The 16,712-nt window shown below is 57.3% G+C and overlaps 1 protein-coding gene across 1 annotated transcript in view; it reads left to right on the top strand.

The window, feature by feature from the left end:
- The window catches only part of WLS (Wnt ligand secretion mediator), a 92,950-nt gene extending 78,281 nt beyond the window's left edge, over window positions 1-14,669 (top strand). The window contains exons 11-12 of the mRNA XM_077904985.1: window positions 5,103-5,256; window positions 13,767-14,669. Coding sequence (XP_077761111.1) covers window positions 5,103-5,256; window positions 13,767-13,876 — 264 coding nt within the window. The 3' untranslated portion in view covers window positions 13,877-14,669. The remainder of the gene's footprint in view (window positions 1-5,102; window positions 5,257-13,766) is intronic.
- The last annotated feature ends 2,043 nt before the right edge of the window (window positions 14,670-16,712 follow it).

Raw genomic sequence — 16,712 nt, 5'->3', positions numbered from 1 at the left:
GGCAGAGACCCCGGGTCTGAGTGAGCGCTGCTTGCCCGGCTGAGGCTCAAGCGAGGGCGGCTGAGGCCTGACGTGTCCTGGGGCTGATCCTCCTGCGGCCAGCGTGTCCGGCCCTCCGATGCTTGGGAGAGCGCGGTGGTGCCAACAGGGCCGGGTGGGGCGTGGGGGACCGCAGGGCGCCGGGCTCGGCTCAGGACCGAGAGGTGACCCCAAGGCGCGTTCTCAGGGGGGCGGGAACAAAGGGCACTTTGGGCCCCAGCACACGTGTCCGTCCCCTGAGCCAAAGCCGCGCTCCGCAGCCCCGCGGCACCCCCGCCCCCCGACGGTGGCCGAGGAGGCCGCGCGTGCCCGACGTAGCCGTGCTCGTGTTAAGTAACTGGTGCACCATTTGGAAGCGGGGGACGCCAGTTCTTCCAAGGAGCAGAGTCGTGGCTTTTCTTTGGAGGAAAAGATTAATATCGCTTTGCCCCAGTATTTTCCAACAGGGCTCCAGCCCGTGGCTGGCTTTTTATATCCGCCGCGACAGTCGGCCCGAAGTGGATTTCAGCTCCAAGGGGGTAGCAGCGAGCTCTTTCGGATTCCATTAGGTCCTCACATTCCTCCTGCTGGGCTATTTTTTTTTAAGGTTTATTTATAGATATCTAAGACGTTTTCAGGCATAACTCTCGATGTCCCAGGTACTGTACTAATATAGTCATCAGAGGGTTTATTTTTTTAATGTCATTTTGGAATGTCTCAGCAATGAGCTCACCTGAAAGAAAACCCATTGGGTAACTTTTTGAAATAGATCCCAGCCTTAGGTAAAAGGGATGTATTAAAACTCCCATTATACTCGCGGGCTTGCTGAGAGAGCTTGCATTTAAGCCCCATGAAATATAATGCGAGGGGATCTCGCCAGGATATTGAAGCTCCGAGGCCGGGAATGAAGGACCCGCAGGAAGCTGTGGGATGCGGCGACCTTGAGGCTTTGTAGCTGGTCCTGAGGGGCAGCGCTTTAATGCCTGGCATTTTAATGGCCTCAGTCGTAGCAGCCAGGGGATGGCACATCACAGTCTGGTATTTTAGCCCCTTCCGTCTGGAAAAGAGGCGTTCCGCGTGGAGGTGGCGGGCGGTAGGGGACGGAAGTGCGGTGCAGGGGAGAAGGTCGCCCACCTTCGCCAAGGGGACCCCCAGGTGCCTGACGTCCGGGTCAAGCCTCAGGCAGCAAACTCCCGGCGAGCCTGCCCAGCTCTTCTGTGTGGGATCGCTGCCTTCCGTTACTCACAGAGGAAATGTTTCCAGTAAGGCAGCCTGTGTCTGGGATTCGGAAATCTTGTTGTTAAGTGGAATGTTGGTTGTCAAGACTACTGGGTGCAAAGGGATTTGACCTGCACTTGGCTCCAGGGGTATAATTGGGCGGTTTCACACAAAAGTAAATTGTTCGAATGTTAAATCAGGAAAAGCAGGGACTTTTAGAAATAAGACTTCTGCAGAGGGAAGAGGATTTTCTTTTTTTTTTTTTTTTCTTTTTTTTTCTTTTTTTTGCCTGGTTGGGCTGATTTTTTTTTTTACCCCTCCGGGAGTTAAAATGGGGGGACTGTCCCCTCGCCGCCACCTTGGCATTAATAAGATCTCGAATTTCCAAGGCCTGCTCCGTTGAGGCCGCGTACTGTGGTTCGTGGTGGTGGGAACAGGCTGTGAGCTCAGGGGGTCCCAGGCGGGACGACCGAGGGGGGGGTGGACACCCACTGACGGGCCGACGCTGTGCGTACGGCTCCTTGTCCCACGCGGAGCCCTCTGCCCTCAGGAGAGATAGTGCACTTGGAGGTTACTGAGTAAATAGTGCGGGCAGTCCTGCAGCTCGGTGCTCCCCGAGGTGCCCGTGTCGCCCGTGGGGCGTGAATCCGCCAGTGCCTGGAGCCCTCGGAGCGCCGGTGTGCGCCCCGCGGTGTGAGCCTCTCGATCCCGTGGCCCCTCCGGGAAGCCGTGGCTTACGTGTACGTCCAGTTTTGAGCACCACCCGTTCCTACGTCTAGGATCTCTAGGGCGCATATGCTACTGGATTATATATGGATTTCGGTGTGCAAATCTGTGTGTGTCCGTGTGTGTGTGAATATGGACACGCTGGACGATAAGGGGCATTGTGGTCAATTGAGTCAACCTTGGAAGGACGTTTGGGCTCCACGGTAGCTGCGTCATATGCCAACGTAACAGACTCCCCCCGCTGAAGACAACGTCCCTACTCTTACGCCGCGTAACGGTTAACAATACCTTGTCTTGGAGTCAGAGCCGCGACTTTCCGACGGAGCAACCTTGGGAAGGACAACGTGCCTCACCGCGGCGTAGTTTTCCCACGTGTTGAGTGGGACCGTCCGTGTGAAATCCCTACTGTAGTGCTTGACACATCAGCGTTGAATAAATGTTAACTATCATCCCCCTTGTTATTATGTTAAAAAGTCTTAGTTTTGTGGGTATCTGTGTTTGCAATATTTAAGTGAAATAACACGTACTGCCCATTGGCTTACTTTATTTTTTTTTAATTTTTTTTATTTATTTATTTTTTAATTTATTTATGATAGTCACAGAGAGAGAGAGAGAGAGAGAGAGAGAGAGAGGCAGAGGCACAGGCAGAGGGAGAAGCAGGCTCCATGCACCGGGAGGCCGACATGGGATTCGATCCCGGGTCTCCAGGATCGCGCCCTGGGCCAAAGGCAGGCGCCAAACCGCTGTGCCACCCGGGGATCCCTTGGCTTACTTTAAAGGACAATTCTCATTATTTACCGGGGAATACAGTATTTTCACTTTGCCATCAGATACTTCCTCAGAGTCCCTGTCTCTGTCCCTTTCTACTGCCGTGCACCTGCCCTGGCGTTCCCGCCCAGCCTGTACTTTTGTCCATGTTCATCCAGCGAACATCCGTCTGTCGCGTACCACGGTGACCAGGTGGACAGGTGGACATCCCTTGGGCTGGTTATGCCAGTCCCAGTAAGGATCCATTTCAGGAAAATTCAGTGCTGAGTATTCCCACTTTATGTCATGGGAAGTAGGGTCTCTTGCAGGAGAGAGACCTATTGGGGGCCTACTGCCTTCACAGGGAAGACGAAAATTAACCTGGAGCCACCCAGCCTCCCCCGCGTCACCTACAGAACAGGTCCCCTTGTTCTGAAAGCGGGTACGTGTATTTCCAGAAATTATCTGAAGACTTCCTCTCCTCCTCCATTATATGCATTAAAAATCATTTTATTTTATTTTATTTTTTTATTTTTTAAAGATTTTATTTATTTACTCATGAGAGATACAGAGAGAGACAGAGGCAGAGACCCAGGCAGAGGGAGAAGCAGGCTCCACGCAGGGAGCCTGACGTGGGACTCGATCCCGGGTCTCCAGGATCACGCCCTGGGCTGAAGTCAGGCTCTAAACTGCTGAGCCACCCGGGGATCCCTAAAAATCATTTTAAGCATGCCCTAACTACTGTAGTTTTTTTTTTTTTTTTTTTTAACAAAGTTAGGCTATTCTGTTAAGAAAAGTGACACTTGGCGACCTTTCTAAGAAGTTAGTTCTAAGTAGCTTGAACGTTCACACATGGTTCCAAAACCAGTGATGGTCATAAAATAATTCTTCTTCAAAAAAAAAATATTCCCGAGCACATTATATCAAATAAACTATGTTTGAAAATAAGGGTTTGCGATAGTGGTTTGTGCATCACAAAAATGAAAAGTTAATGCGTCACCAGGGCCCAACTAAAACGGGTTAGTCTGCAGTTTGTTGACCTAATTAACTGACGCTCCAGGTCTTTCAGAAGGAAATACCTGTGCTTCCAGCCGGCTTCCACCTGGGGCCCCAGGGGGTCGTGGGCTGCGGAGGAGGTGTCAGGAGGATCCAGACTCATGAAAGCCACCTGCCCGCTGAGTCATTATCATCTAGGTACAGCTCGTGGCCCTTACGTCCTCCACCGTCCTCCACCGTCCTCCACCGTCCTCCGTCTCCCGCCGTAGCTCCTACAGGGGCTCCTGGAGACGCTTACATAGCCCAGCTCATGTTCTCACAGGGGAATTTGGCCATCGATGGTGCCCTGTGGTTGGCACGGGTGGTCGGAGCCGTTCCACTCATCTCAGCTGGCACAGACTGTTAGTTGCCGGTGCTTGGCGTGGTCCACAGGCCGTCAGCCCTGCCAACCATGCTCGGGTCATGAACGTAGACAAAAGCAGCCTCACCGCGGTCTTGGAGAACTGTGAAGCGTACGAAAGCCTCACGATTACCCTCGTCAGCGACATCCGTATGGACGTAGCCTTATGAAGGGTTCACCGAGTGTCAGGAAATTTCTAGGAGCATTTTTACCCGATTCCCCTGCAAGTTTCTGTTTTGTACTGAAGGAGACCGCAGTTCGGGTCTTGGTCTCTTCCTGCGTTAAGCAGAGAATGAGTGGTGGAGTCTGCCTCCGAGTCCAGGGCCGTGACTCTCCGCTTCCCGACTTCCCCGCGAGGGAGGACTGCTCACCCGGAGGCGTCTCTTGCTTGTCTCGCCGGCCTGGCCCCACCGAGCCAGTGCGACGCGCCAGGCGCCGAGGGTGGGGCAGTGCACGAGTCAGGGGTGGTCTCTGCCCGCAGGGACGCTGCGTCTAGCTGGGAGGCGGCGGCAGGGTTACGGCTGTGGGTCAGCGGGAGATGCAAGCACAGTTTCTGTAGGTTGGGGTGACCTTGTGCTGTTATTTAAGAGAGAGATGCTCCCTGGGTGGTTCTGATGTGCACACAGCTCGACGGCCACTGGCTTGTACCTGGCACAGGAAACCCTCAGAGAACCTAATTCATACTAGTGTGATTTAGATGAAAAAAGGAGTCGTAGCGGCACCTGGGTGGCTCAGTTGGCTAAGCCTCTGCCCTCCGCCCAGGTCATGACCTCGGGGTCCCTCGGGGTCAGCGTCAAGCCCAACTGGAGGCGTCTGCTTTTCTCTCTCCCTCGGCCCCTCCCCTAAATAAACAAGTAAGCAATCTTAAAAAAAGGAGTCCTACACGGCCTTCTCCTCGTCCCGTATGGAGAAGGCGGCTGGTTTCTGTGTCGGTTGGTTCTGGTCTCGCTGTTGTCTCCTCTTGGTTCCAGCTGAATGTTGTCTCCTTTCTCCGTAGGTGACCGAAGGCCACTGGAAGTGGGGCGGCGTCACGGTCCAGGTGAACAGTGCCTTCTTCACAGGCATCTATGGGATGTGGAACCTGTACGTCTTTGCTTTGATGTTCCTGTACGCGCCGTCCCATAAGAACTACGGGGAGGACCAGTCCAATGGTGAGTCCAGTCTCGTCAGCACAGCTTCGTTCAGGATACGTAGGCTCAGCCCCTGCGGGGTTCACCCGGCAAAGGCTCTGGGGTCCCCAGTCAGGCTCCCTCCAGGTGTCCGTGAGCACCCCCGGGGACTGGGAGCCACGAGACGAAAGCCACCGCAAGGCAGATACTTCTTTAAGTCATCGTCGTCTCTCTCTCTCTCTTTTTTTTTTTTAATTTTTAAACATTGAGAAGATTGCATTCTAGTCTGAAATACGTGCCCGTTTTATTTTAAAGCTTAAGTTTTCTTTCCTCAGTTTCTTGAACAAAATCGACTCTCAGAGATTAAGCCACGTTTATTCTTCTGGTTTGAAAAGCGTGATCTTAAGATACCAGGTGGCCTGGGACCGGGTCCTGAGACTTGAAGACTGAGCCGGCTTCGTGTTTCTCCTGCTCATTCTTGATGCGCCTCGGGCCCATGGCTAGTGCCCTGCCCGTGGCCTTCATCTCCTGCGGGGCTACTGATGCCTCCAGGGGCCTCGGGGGACTTGGCCGGCCTGGCTATTTTGTAGATGGGGACCTGCGGTCCGGAGAAGGGAAGCGCGGACCTGGGGCTTCTCCACCAGCCGTGGCAGAGGGAAAGGGCTGTCACTGCCTAGGGTGTGCCCTGGATTTGGAATTGGTGGCCCAGGAAACGACAGTCGGAGAGCTCGACTCAGCCCTTTTCCTTTGACTGCTCAGCCCTGCGCTGTCTGGCTCCACCCCTGCTTTCCCCGAGCCGTGTCCTTGCTGTTCTGAACGAGTGGATTCCTATCCTGGGTCCACTTGGGCCCTGATAAAACCCTCCTCATCTCCTGGGCTCACTCAGAATGCTTCCTCTTTCTTGAAACCTCTTCCTGATCGCCCTCGTTGGAGTCCAGCCGACTGTATTCAATCGAATGTTGTTGCCGTAGGATATTGATACGTCTGAGTAGTCAAACGACTTAGAGTCGTTGGGTTTTTAATCAGCATTAATGAGGTTTTTCCTGCAAGACATCTTGATGCCTTTAGTACTTTAATTTGCACCATAGGCCTTTTTTAAATGGGTGGGACGGACAGCTTTTCCCCAAATCACTAAATCATTTGGCCCTATGCTCCTTTTTCCAGGCAGTGTTTTGTTTTAGGTTTATTGGGGTTTTTGGGTTTTTTTTGTTTTTTGGAAATCGTGTCCTAAGGAACAGTCCTGGGGAAACACGATTATACCCTTCAGATGACCCCGTAAGTGTCGTAGATGAGCTTCCTGTCTCGTCGGCTCCGCTGCAGAGCTAACTCCTGAGCAAGGACAGGTCCTTGAGGGCCCCCGGGAAGTGTTGATTGAGTTGAGGCATTAGAAGTAAGAGTTCGGGCTCAGTTTTCAGATTTCACAGATGGGCCGGTGGTGTTGAGAGTTGAGGTTAACGCGAGGGGTGACGGGTGTGGGAGGTAGAGGGCCCGTTGCTGAGGGTTGGGGCCGCGCCAGCCCTCAGCCACCCTCCACCTTCCGCCTGCGCCCGCCGCTGCGTCGGAGGGTCCTTCCGGCTTGGCCGCCACCCTGAGCGTGGAAGTGGGGGCACGTAGCCTCTCAAGGTGGGCCTCCTGGCGCCGGCAGGAAGGGATGTCGGGCTTGTGACCAGGAGTCGCGGTTTCGTGTCGCGGTCCTGTCGGAGCCGAGTGGCCGCGTGGGCATGTTCCTGAGAGCATCCAGCAGGACCCAGGGAAATGCCGCGTGAAGCCGTCGCCGGGCTTCCCGGGAGGTTGGGGTGGCCCTGCTGCCGGGAACAGTCCGCGGACCCGGACTACGAAAACTCCCCGGTGGCTTCCGCTCGTGACGTCGGCGCGCCTGGCCTCTGCCGCCCGACCCCTGCGCCGCGTCTCCCAGCCGTGCTGTCCTGGAGCCTTCGGGGCCGCGCGAGTCTATAGCTGTGTTTCTCCTCGTGGCCAAAGCGCAGGAGAGGACCTCGCCGGGAAGTGGCAGCCGGGCTGACCGTGTCGCGGCTCGGGGGTTTCCAGCCGCTGGGGAGGACCTGCCCGTCCTGCCCTTCTAGGCCGTGGGGGCCGGTGCCGCCCGCCCTGCCCAGGCTGCCTGACCGCTTGCCGCCCGCTGGGCCAGTCGCCCGGGTTGCAGGCCAGGTGTCGGCCCCCCCGAGGAGGACGCCCTACTCTGCACCACGGCCACCCCCGAGGCTTGAAGCCCTGCGGTTGACAGTAGCACCGGGTCTGTTCCCCGTAGGTGTTTCTTTCGTTGTGCTTTTTTGTTTTTTGTGTGTTGTTTTTGTTTTGTTTTGTTTTTTGTTTTTTGTTTTTGTTGTCGTTGAAGGTGGCCTGACCTAAAATTTCACAGAAAGCTCAAAAGCTGGTTCTCACCAGCAGGTCCCATCCCTCCCCCAGGCCCCCCGCCAGAACTATGCATGCCTGTTTGGTCTTGGATCTGCCGCTGTGACTGGGAGGTGCCCCTGGTACTTAGGGCCAAGCAGGTAGACCCCTTGGGACCCTGTCCCGGTCACGAACACACGTCACCCACCTTAGCAGCCGTGCGATGGTGACACGATCAGCTGTGACGGCGCAGCCGCCCCGCAGCCCCCGGCAGCTCGTTTGCCATCCCCGTGCCACATGGGCTCTCCGATCCCGCTCCCCTCCTGCCCTCCTTCACTTTTCGTCTCCTCGACTGGCGCCAGCCACCCAAGGCCTCCCAGGAGTTACGGAGCATTTGCCAGGATTTTGAAGCTCCTTGGAAAGAGCTAGTTTGAAATATTACATGGAAACCTAGAAAATGAACTCCTCGGGGGATCCGCTGTATTCTTTAAATTCTCTGGGTCTCTGGATGACATCCCTTCCCCTCCCCCAGCCGCCCATGCTCCTTTTCCTTTCTCATGGAAAGTTTTTATTTTTGAGTTGGCTTGGGCTCCCCGGCTCCCCTGCTTTTAAGGTCCAGAGCCAAGAAGTCCGGTCTCTTGCTGTGGAGGATGAATCCCAGGTGTGTGGTTTCTTGCCTTCTTGAGGAGGGTCCTGGGCAGACCTCTGGAAAAAGCTCGTCTCCAGGGACTTGGCAGGTGGTTTTTGATGCAGCCAAAGGGGACGAGGAAATAGAACATTGAGGGGGTCGTTGTGTTTGGATGTGGAGAGAGATGCCAGGAGGGGGCACGAGGGGCAGGGGGTAGGACGGAAACGAAAGCAGCAGAGACTCCGGCGTCTCCCTTTTGGTCAAGGAACAGACTGAGAGAAACACAGCAGACGGCAGGTTCTAGAAAGGGTTGTTTTCCCAAAAGCGTTTTTTTTTTGTTTTTGTTTTAATTTTCCCTTGTACATCTGTGCCTCTTCTATTGTGTGGATCAGACAGTGACCCTTAGGAATGAGCCACCAAGTACCTGGGCCCGGCGTCAGGCTGGGTGAGACGGGGTGGAACGAAGCCCGAGGGAGGGACGAGGCACCTCTGCGGCGGCTGCTGGGTGCTCCCAGGCTGTGGGGCTCCAGGTTCCGTCTTGCTGGTACCGTTGTGGCCACGTCAGTTATTTCACACCATACGCATGTGTGTTTATGGACGCGTGTATTTATTTTTTTATTTATTATTTTTTAAAGATTTTACTTATTAACTCATGAGAGACAGAGAGAGAGGCAGAGACACAGGCAGAGGGAGAAGCAGGGTCCCTGCAGGGAGCCCGAGGCAGGACTCGATCCCGGGACCCCGGGGTCAGGCCCTGGGCCGACGGCAGACGCTCAAGCACTGAGCCGCCAGGGGCTCTAAATAGGATCGTGTCCTGTGCGTGTGTATGGACGTTTGTGCACAGACACGAACCAACACACGCAGACATTTGATTTAGCAAAGATCGCTTCGGCCTCTTTCTTTTAAGGACCGTTCACATCTTCTGCCCTGTTCCTCCTGCCATTTCCTTCAAGTCGTTCTTTTCAGCGTCGCCGTAAGCAGTCTGTGGAGCACCTGGGTGCGCGCCGGGCAGACGCCGGGCAGACGCCAGGGAGGCCGGCGTTGACCTTAGGGCCGAGCGACTGCAGCGTCTCCCCGGGCTCGGCCTCGATGCGCCGCACACACAACACTGCCCAAGCCCCCGACCACCGAATCGTGGGGAAAAAACGTCGGAGCTGCTTCTGAAGTGGGACATTTGTTAATAACAGGCTCTCATCGCCGTGCCTTCGTCCGTAGAGTTCTGGTCAGAAGGTTGTAGAAAAAAAACCTGAGCCACGGAATTCCTGACTGGATGACGATGACGAAGGGACCAGGAGACACCCATTGCCGGCCGGTCCCGTTCTGTTTCTATCGAGCGGGCTTTTCCCCGGGTATGTTGGGGACCCAGCCCCGTGGTGCCTGCGAGCGCGATGCACGTGGTGGGAGCCCGGACCCGAGGTGGCCCCCGCCGGAGCCGCTTCCCGGTGAAGGTGCGAGCGGGCGGCCCAGTCCCTGCTGCGGCCCCGTGGGTGGCGGCCGCCTCGTCGTCTGGGGCACGTCCCGCCTCCCGAGCGTGTCCGATGGCCGGGCTCCGTCAAGCACCGCAGCCCGTGGAGCTGAGACCGCGAAGCGTGGGCATGTCCTCATGGCTCCAAAGGCTCGAGGCCCCAGACCGAGTGCGTCCGGCTTCCCTCCGTGCCGTCATGCGGCCTCACTGCTGGTACCTCAGCGCCCCTTCTCATGAAGATGCAGGCCAGGCCGGACGAGGGCCGCCCCGTGACCTCATGGGACGTCCTGACCTCCTGCAAGGCCGCATCTCCCAACAGTCACGTCCGAGGGCCCCCAACTAGGACTTGAACAGCTACATTCGGCAAGGCTAGGGTTCGGCCCATAACATTAGGATTTCCAAAACTTGTAGGTTTGGTTGTGCCCACCCTATTGCAGGTGCCAGGGACCCGGTTCCTGGAGGTCCTCTGGGGGCCGGGGGCAGTGGCTCACCCCTCCCGGAATAATCCACCTCAGTGGCCGAAGGCGACCGAGGGGTGGCTGGCTGCGGCCGCTGCGCCCGTCCCTGCAGGGCTGGAGCTCGCCGTGTGCGTGCAGCCGGGAGGATCTGGACTGGCCCGTACCCAGACAGTCGTGCTGGGGGTTTTAATGAGCACTTACTACCTATCAGATTACTGTACTGGCTATTTATGTTCTTTGAAAAAAAAATTTTTTTTAAAGATTTTATTTATTCATGAGAGACACAGACACAGAGAGAGGCAGAGACCCAGGCAGAGGGAGAAGCAGGCTCCATGCACGGAGCCCAACGTGGGACTCGATCCGGGACTCCAGGGTCATGCCCTGGGCTGAAGGCGGCGCTAAACCGCTGAGCCACCCAGGGATCCCCTGAAAAAAATTTTTTTACAGATTTTTTAACACCCACTGTCCACTGTATTTTTCACATCCCAAATGTAGGAAGGACGTAACCTCAGAGTAAACCATAATCCTTTACGTGGAGACCATCTAGCTTTACAAACACTACCCGCTCCTCGTTTTTCTCATCGTGCCGTGAACCGGGCTGGACCTTATTAGTTACCGTTTGAGCTTAGCTTTGAGGGTGAGTAGGGGTTCGGTCGGTACGAGACTAGAGGAAATTCCGCAGGGAAGAACGGGGTCGGGAGTGTTACAGGAAGGACGTAAGCTCTGGGGGTAGACACAGGTGGTCTGTAATCCAGCTCCAGCAGGTCCTGAAGAGCCGGGACCTCGGGGCGTGAGAGCTCCCGGGCTTCCAGATGGAGGCAGTGGGGTGTCCGCCCGCTTTGGGAGCCCCATGATGGCCGGAGGCTGCAGGTCTCCCAGACCCCTGGGACAGCCGAGGCAGTTCTCCTCCCTTCTCCTACGGTAGCCGCAGACGCGCAAGGGACGGCCGTCGAGATGCAGCCGCGGCAGGGAGCTGCGGTCACTGCTGCCTCCCTGTGGGGCCCTGGAGCGTTCCGCGTCTCCAGGAGGCGTTTAGCCGCAGGTGCAGGCAGGTAGCCGCGTGCCTGCGGACGCCAGGTCGTAAATACGGACCCAGCGATGGTCCTTAGTGATGGAATCGGATGCCAGAGGTTAGCCTCCTTCCACAACAGCTGCACAGAAACAGGCCGACGGGAGCCGACACCAGAACCAGGGAAGGAGACTTCTGCGAACTGAAGGATTCTTTTCTTCACCTTTCTCAGTTGTCTTCCCGTTTATTCTCCCCTCTTCCCAAAATAAGAAACATACCACATTTTTCGAAAAGGTGTTTTATTTTGTTTTTAGGAAAGGTTTTAAGCCCTTCTGTGCACTGAGTAGCAGGATCCAAGAGGGAGGGAGGGAGAACAGCAGGTGGAGCGAGACCTTGGCAGAGGTAGGGGTTGATGGGATTTGGAAGAAACGGAGGGTCCCCGCTCCTGCCATATTCCCATGTTCTCCCCCTAAAGGGGGAAGAGTTGGCCTTCAGGGCACAATAAAACCACAATTTGGCCGCTTGGGCCTCCTTGGCCTGGGTCCTCAAACGGGATCCCATTAGAGAAGCTGATTGCTAAGCCTCCGCGTCTTCCCGTCTTCTAAAGAGACACACGGCACGCAGAGCCCCGGGAGCCCGCCCGCGGGGCAGACGCCGAGTCCCAGCTCTTGGGACCGTCGGGGAGCCCATACAGCGCGCCCTGGATTCTCTTCCATCAGATACAAAAGCAGAGCTAACATGCTGGGCAGTTTATCCAGACCCCTGCGTGCGTTTATGGCCACGACCCGCTGCACGTGGACTCCTGCGTTGCCAGCAGAACCCACTGGACCTTGGAAACCAGGAGGTTTAGAGTCCACATGGCCTCAGGGCTTGGGAGCCCAGCTCCCAAGCCTGGCGGTGCAAGTCTGAATCACTCATCCCAGTGCACCAAGCCGGCCCTTGGTGGGGCCAGTGCCTCCGTTTTTTTCGTGAATAGAGTGGAAATGACGACAGCGTTCCTGTCGAAGTACTGGTACGAGGATTGAGCGCGTTAGGGTCTGCAGAGTGTTTAGAACGGGGTCGGCACGCGGCAGACACGGATGCGGGGGCTCATGAAAACAAGCTGAAGTCATTTTGGCCCAAGGGAGCTGTAGGATCCTACACATTTTGTAGGACATGCTGAGGAGAGTCAACACTTTAAGCCTGAAGAATTAGCGTCTTGGGTTCGAAGCCTGAGTAGAATTCCATTCTAGTGTCTGGTTTTGAGTCTTTGGTGAAAGGGATTCTTCGGGTAAACACTCGGCGGTGCTAGTGGGCCCACGGGGGTGGTCAGGCTTCTCTTTGGAACTGTGATGACTTACACAGACATGCAGATGCTGACGGCGGCTTTGGGGTTTCCAGGGCTCACCCAGATCCAGAACCGGCTTCGCCTGAGAAACTTGAGGCCCAGGCACGGTGCTAGGCCCGGGAGTGGGCTAGAAGCCGCCGCAGCGAGAAGGCAGGCTGGGGCCCTGCCTGTTGTGTACGTAGTGGGTCAGCGTGGCCCTCGCACCCCGCTGGTGTGCGCCCTGGCCATGCCGGAGGCCGGGCTGCCGCCTCCCGTTGCCTGCTCTGCCCACCAGCCCGTGGATTGGACCTAGTGCACAGGGCCCCAGATCCTATCAGCAGTCCTGCAAGAGCCGAGGACCTCGCTGCGGAAAGTAGGGAGGCCCGGGTAGAGCGCTGCCCGCTAGCGTTCAGTAGGACCGCCTCGGCTGCGCCGCTGCTGGCCACGGGGTCTGCAGGGGAACCCTGGCGGCGCATGGCACGTGTGAAGGGCACCGGCCCTGCAGCTTGTGGGACCAGTGTCCGGGTGACGCCCGGGGGTCTGAGCCCGTGCGATGCACTGACGCCCACCATCGGTGACATTAGTTGCAGGCGTAGGGCCAAAGCTCTCTTCCGACTTTCCATCCCAATTGAAAATAGCACTTATTTCCTTAATCCTGTGCTTTGAACTAGGAAAAACCTTAGTCCCAGAAAATAGGTGTCCACAGTTCAGATATAAAACTACAAATGCAAACTGTAATAATACGTGAAACCGTGTAATATAATAAAAATACCTAATGTAAATACGAACAGAACGTGAACGTCGCAGACCCCGCCCTGACCTGGCACTCTCCAGCGTCGCTCCCTGTCTGCAAATTTGCAAGTGCACGTGCGCCCCACACACGCTGTCAGAGGACGGCGGCCTCTTGGTTTTCCATCTCCCCTCTGCCAGTTGTGCATTTCTTTGATCTCCTGTGGTGCCCCCCCCCGCCCCGGGCCGTGTCCTCACTGCCCTCCCTGTTTCCTCTTGCGTGTGGCCCTGGGGGGGGCCAGACACCACCCCCAGGAAAGCACCGGGAGCCGCGTGGTCCCAGGTAAGCCCTCCTCATGCGCTCCTGGTGACTGCGGGGACGGAGCATGGTGCAGGCGCGTGGTCGCTGGGGTCTCCTCTCTGGGGGACGGGAAGGCTCCAGAAGCCCCGCGGGGTGCGAGTCCGAGGGTGGATGTGGCCCGAGGGTGGATGTGGCCCACGTCGGCGCCCCGCTGGCGTCTGAGGCCGGGAGGGGGGAGAGGGCCGGTCCCGGGCCGCCGGCACGGAGGCGAGTCCCGCGCCCGTCTAACGCCAGCACCCTGTTCCAGGTGACCTGGGCGTCCACAGCGGGGAGGAAGTGCAGCTCACCACCACCATCACCCACGTGGACGGCCCCACCGAGATCTACAAGCTGACCCGCAAGGAGGCCCAGGAGTAGGAGCGCCAGCCAGTGGGGAGCGTGCCAGCGTGGGGCCGACGGCGCGCGGGGCTCCAGCCGTGGCTTCGTGGGCCGGTGGCCTAGACGCGTGTCCGCTGGCCTTCTGACTGCGGCTCCCGGAGGACGGTTCCTGCGGCCACTAGGGCGTGCGTGTGGGAACAGCCTCCGATGGGACACGCTCTCTGCTCGTCGTGGACTAGGGACGTAGGAGCATCCGTAGCAGGTGCTTAGGAAGCCTCTTGCGCGGGGTGCTCTCCTGGGGGATGGTTCGGGCCGGAGGGGTCTCTGTGGAGTGGGATATTGACTCTTTTTCCTGTTTTAGATTCTAGGATAGATTTTAACACCTTTGCAGGCCAGGGTAGGCTGGTGGCTTAGTCTTCTCAAACCTAGTCTGTGACCACTTGGGGTTTTTTTTTTTTTTTGTCTCATTTTTTTTTCTATTTATATCACCAGGTAGCCTATTGAGTTAATATTTAAGTTGTCAATAGATACGTGTCCCTGTTTTTTATGGCATAATATGAAATAACTGCGTTTCATGAGAAGGTCTGTTACGCCAGGGGCATCTCGGCTTTGAAACCAAATCTGTGTTTCCAGTACTAACCAGTCTGTCGGATGTGGGTTTTGAAAAACTGTTTGCTAAACTACCCAAGTAGGATTCATTGTATTAAATGGCCTTTGGGTCTGAAAAGCTTTTTTACCTCTTGCTTAAAATGTGTTTTCTTTGGATAAGATGCTTCCCACAGCCTCCCAACGTGTAGATCCCACCATTTGAATAAACCTGTCTGTATATGCACGTCTGTATGCGCACACGTCGTCCTCCGGCCCAGCCGCACGCGGGCCCGCCGAGGCTTTGCCCTGCTCACTCTGGGGTGGGGGGTGGGGAAATGGGGTCGTGGGAAACCAGAGTGTTTGGGGGCCGGTAGGTCTTTCTGGAAGCCGGGTAGTGTTTTCTGTGCCAGGTGCTTCATCTGCCTAGGCTGGCAGGGAGAGCTCACACGGGAGGCCTCAGGCGCGGGGAGGACGCGGGAGGACGCGGGCAGCCCCCCCAAGCTCCCTTCCCCAGCAGCCCGTCCCGTCCCATGGTTCTGCCCCTGCGTCCCTCACAGCGTGACCCTGGTGCAGCCTCCGGGCCGGGCTGTCCTCGCCTACTAACCAGTTCAGAAACTTGAACCGCTCCGCGGGGTTGCGGCCCAGTTAAAGGAGTTCGAGTGCTTGGAGATGTTCCTGAAGCTCGAGGCCACGTAAACGTGTCCTTCCGGGAGTCGAGAAACCATTTGGTGAGCGTTTCTCGCAGGCGCAGGCCCGGCCGTGTACCACGCAAGGTACCCGCTCCGCAGCTCTGCCGCTCCTTGGCCCTGCTTTTGGCTAACGTCAGGCCAAGCCACGACGGAAGGAGACACGTTGGCTTTGGCTCTCGGCCGGGCCTTCCCCGGCCCGGTCAGCACGTGATGGCGCAGGAGCCCGTGCACTCAGCCTCTGCTTTGTGATCGGCCGCTGTGGTGCCAGGGATGGAGCGCGGCCTCGCTTCACCGTCGGGGGCGGAGGGTGAGCCCGAAGCGTGACCGATCGCCCGTCCCGAGGGATGGACGGAGTTTCTCCTCAGGAGATAGGAGTTTACCAAGACCAGCGGGCAGAGGGGACGGCAGGACGGCAACCCTAGGGGACGTTACGGAGACTGGCTGGGGCTGGCCCCCGGGCCTGGCCACTCGGTACGCGGAGTCGACATCCGTGGGCCCCGTGGTGCCGTGAGCCACGACGAGGTGGGGTTTGGACGCCGTGGATGGGCTGTAGGGCCTCACCTAAGGCTCTGGGCGGAGAAGCCGAACGGCCACGGCGACCCCTGGAGCCTGGAGAAGCTGGATGAGCATCGCAGAGAGGTCAAGGCCGGAACCAGGGTGGCCGCGGAGGACGTGGAGAGGAAGGGATTACCTGGCGCTAAGACAGACATGAACGGGAGCCTTGTGGAAAGGGTGGACTCAAGCCTCCAGGCCCTGCTGGATGAGGGAACGGCAAGGCCTAGACAGCGAGAGCTTCTAGGGCTGGCTCAGTGGGTCTGTTACCTGTAGGTCTGTAAGTGGAAGAAGCCTACTCCAGCAGCCTTGGCCAACACAAGAAGTTGCCCAGAACGTTCCTGGGGTATCCCCTGGGTCCGTGGAAGAGGGGGATCCTCCAGAAAGGTGAGCAGCTGGGCCACTCACTGTGAGAGACCCCGCACCAGGAAGTCACGGCCCCGTCCCCCAGCCTTGCACCCAGCAGCCACCCCCAGTCCTCGTCTCGGGAGAATGAGCTGCTCAGCCCCGGGCGGCTCCTGTCCCTTTGCAGTCAACTGTGTTCAGACCAATTCCAGTAGCTGCTAGTGGCTCACCCCGTGGATTGGGGTCAGTTTCTAAAGAACCCACTCTGAGCAAACACTCCGGAAAGCTCTGCCACGACGGGCAGGACGGGGAGCTTGGATTTGCCGGGGCTGAATTTTAAAAGCCACCTTGTGGGAGAGGCGACAAGCAACCATTGGAAACCAGAGATCAAGAAAGTGGCGCGCTCGGGGCGGGACGTTGGCCCCGTTGGCACTGTGAGCGAGGACGGGGCCTCGGAGCCTCGGGAGGGGCAGTGCGAGAGCGCTGAGGAAGGAGGCAGGTTGCCCGGAAAAGGGCAAGTTGTCCAAAAAAGCCAAAGAGCCGGGTCCACAGGGGAAGAGACTAGGAATCCTGAGGGGATGAGACCTGCTGGATCTGGTGGTTTGCACGTCCGTGACCCTGCAGGTGGTGGGGGGCACGAGCCGGACGGGGTCGCGTGGGCAGGCGGGAGTTGGGGGGCTGCTCCAGGAGGCGCCCACCTA

Source organism: Canis aureus, chromosome 8 (genome assembly GCF_053574225.1).
Source record: "Canis aureus isolate CA01 chromosome 8, VMU_Caureus_v.1.0, whole genome shotgun sequence".
NCBI lineage: Eukaryota > Metazoa > Chordata > Mammalia > Carnivora > Canidae > Canis > Canis aureus.
This window is presented reverse-complemented; position numbering and strand designations above follow the sequence as displayed.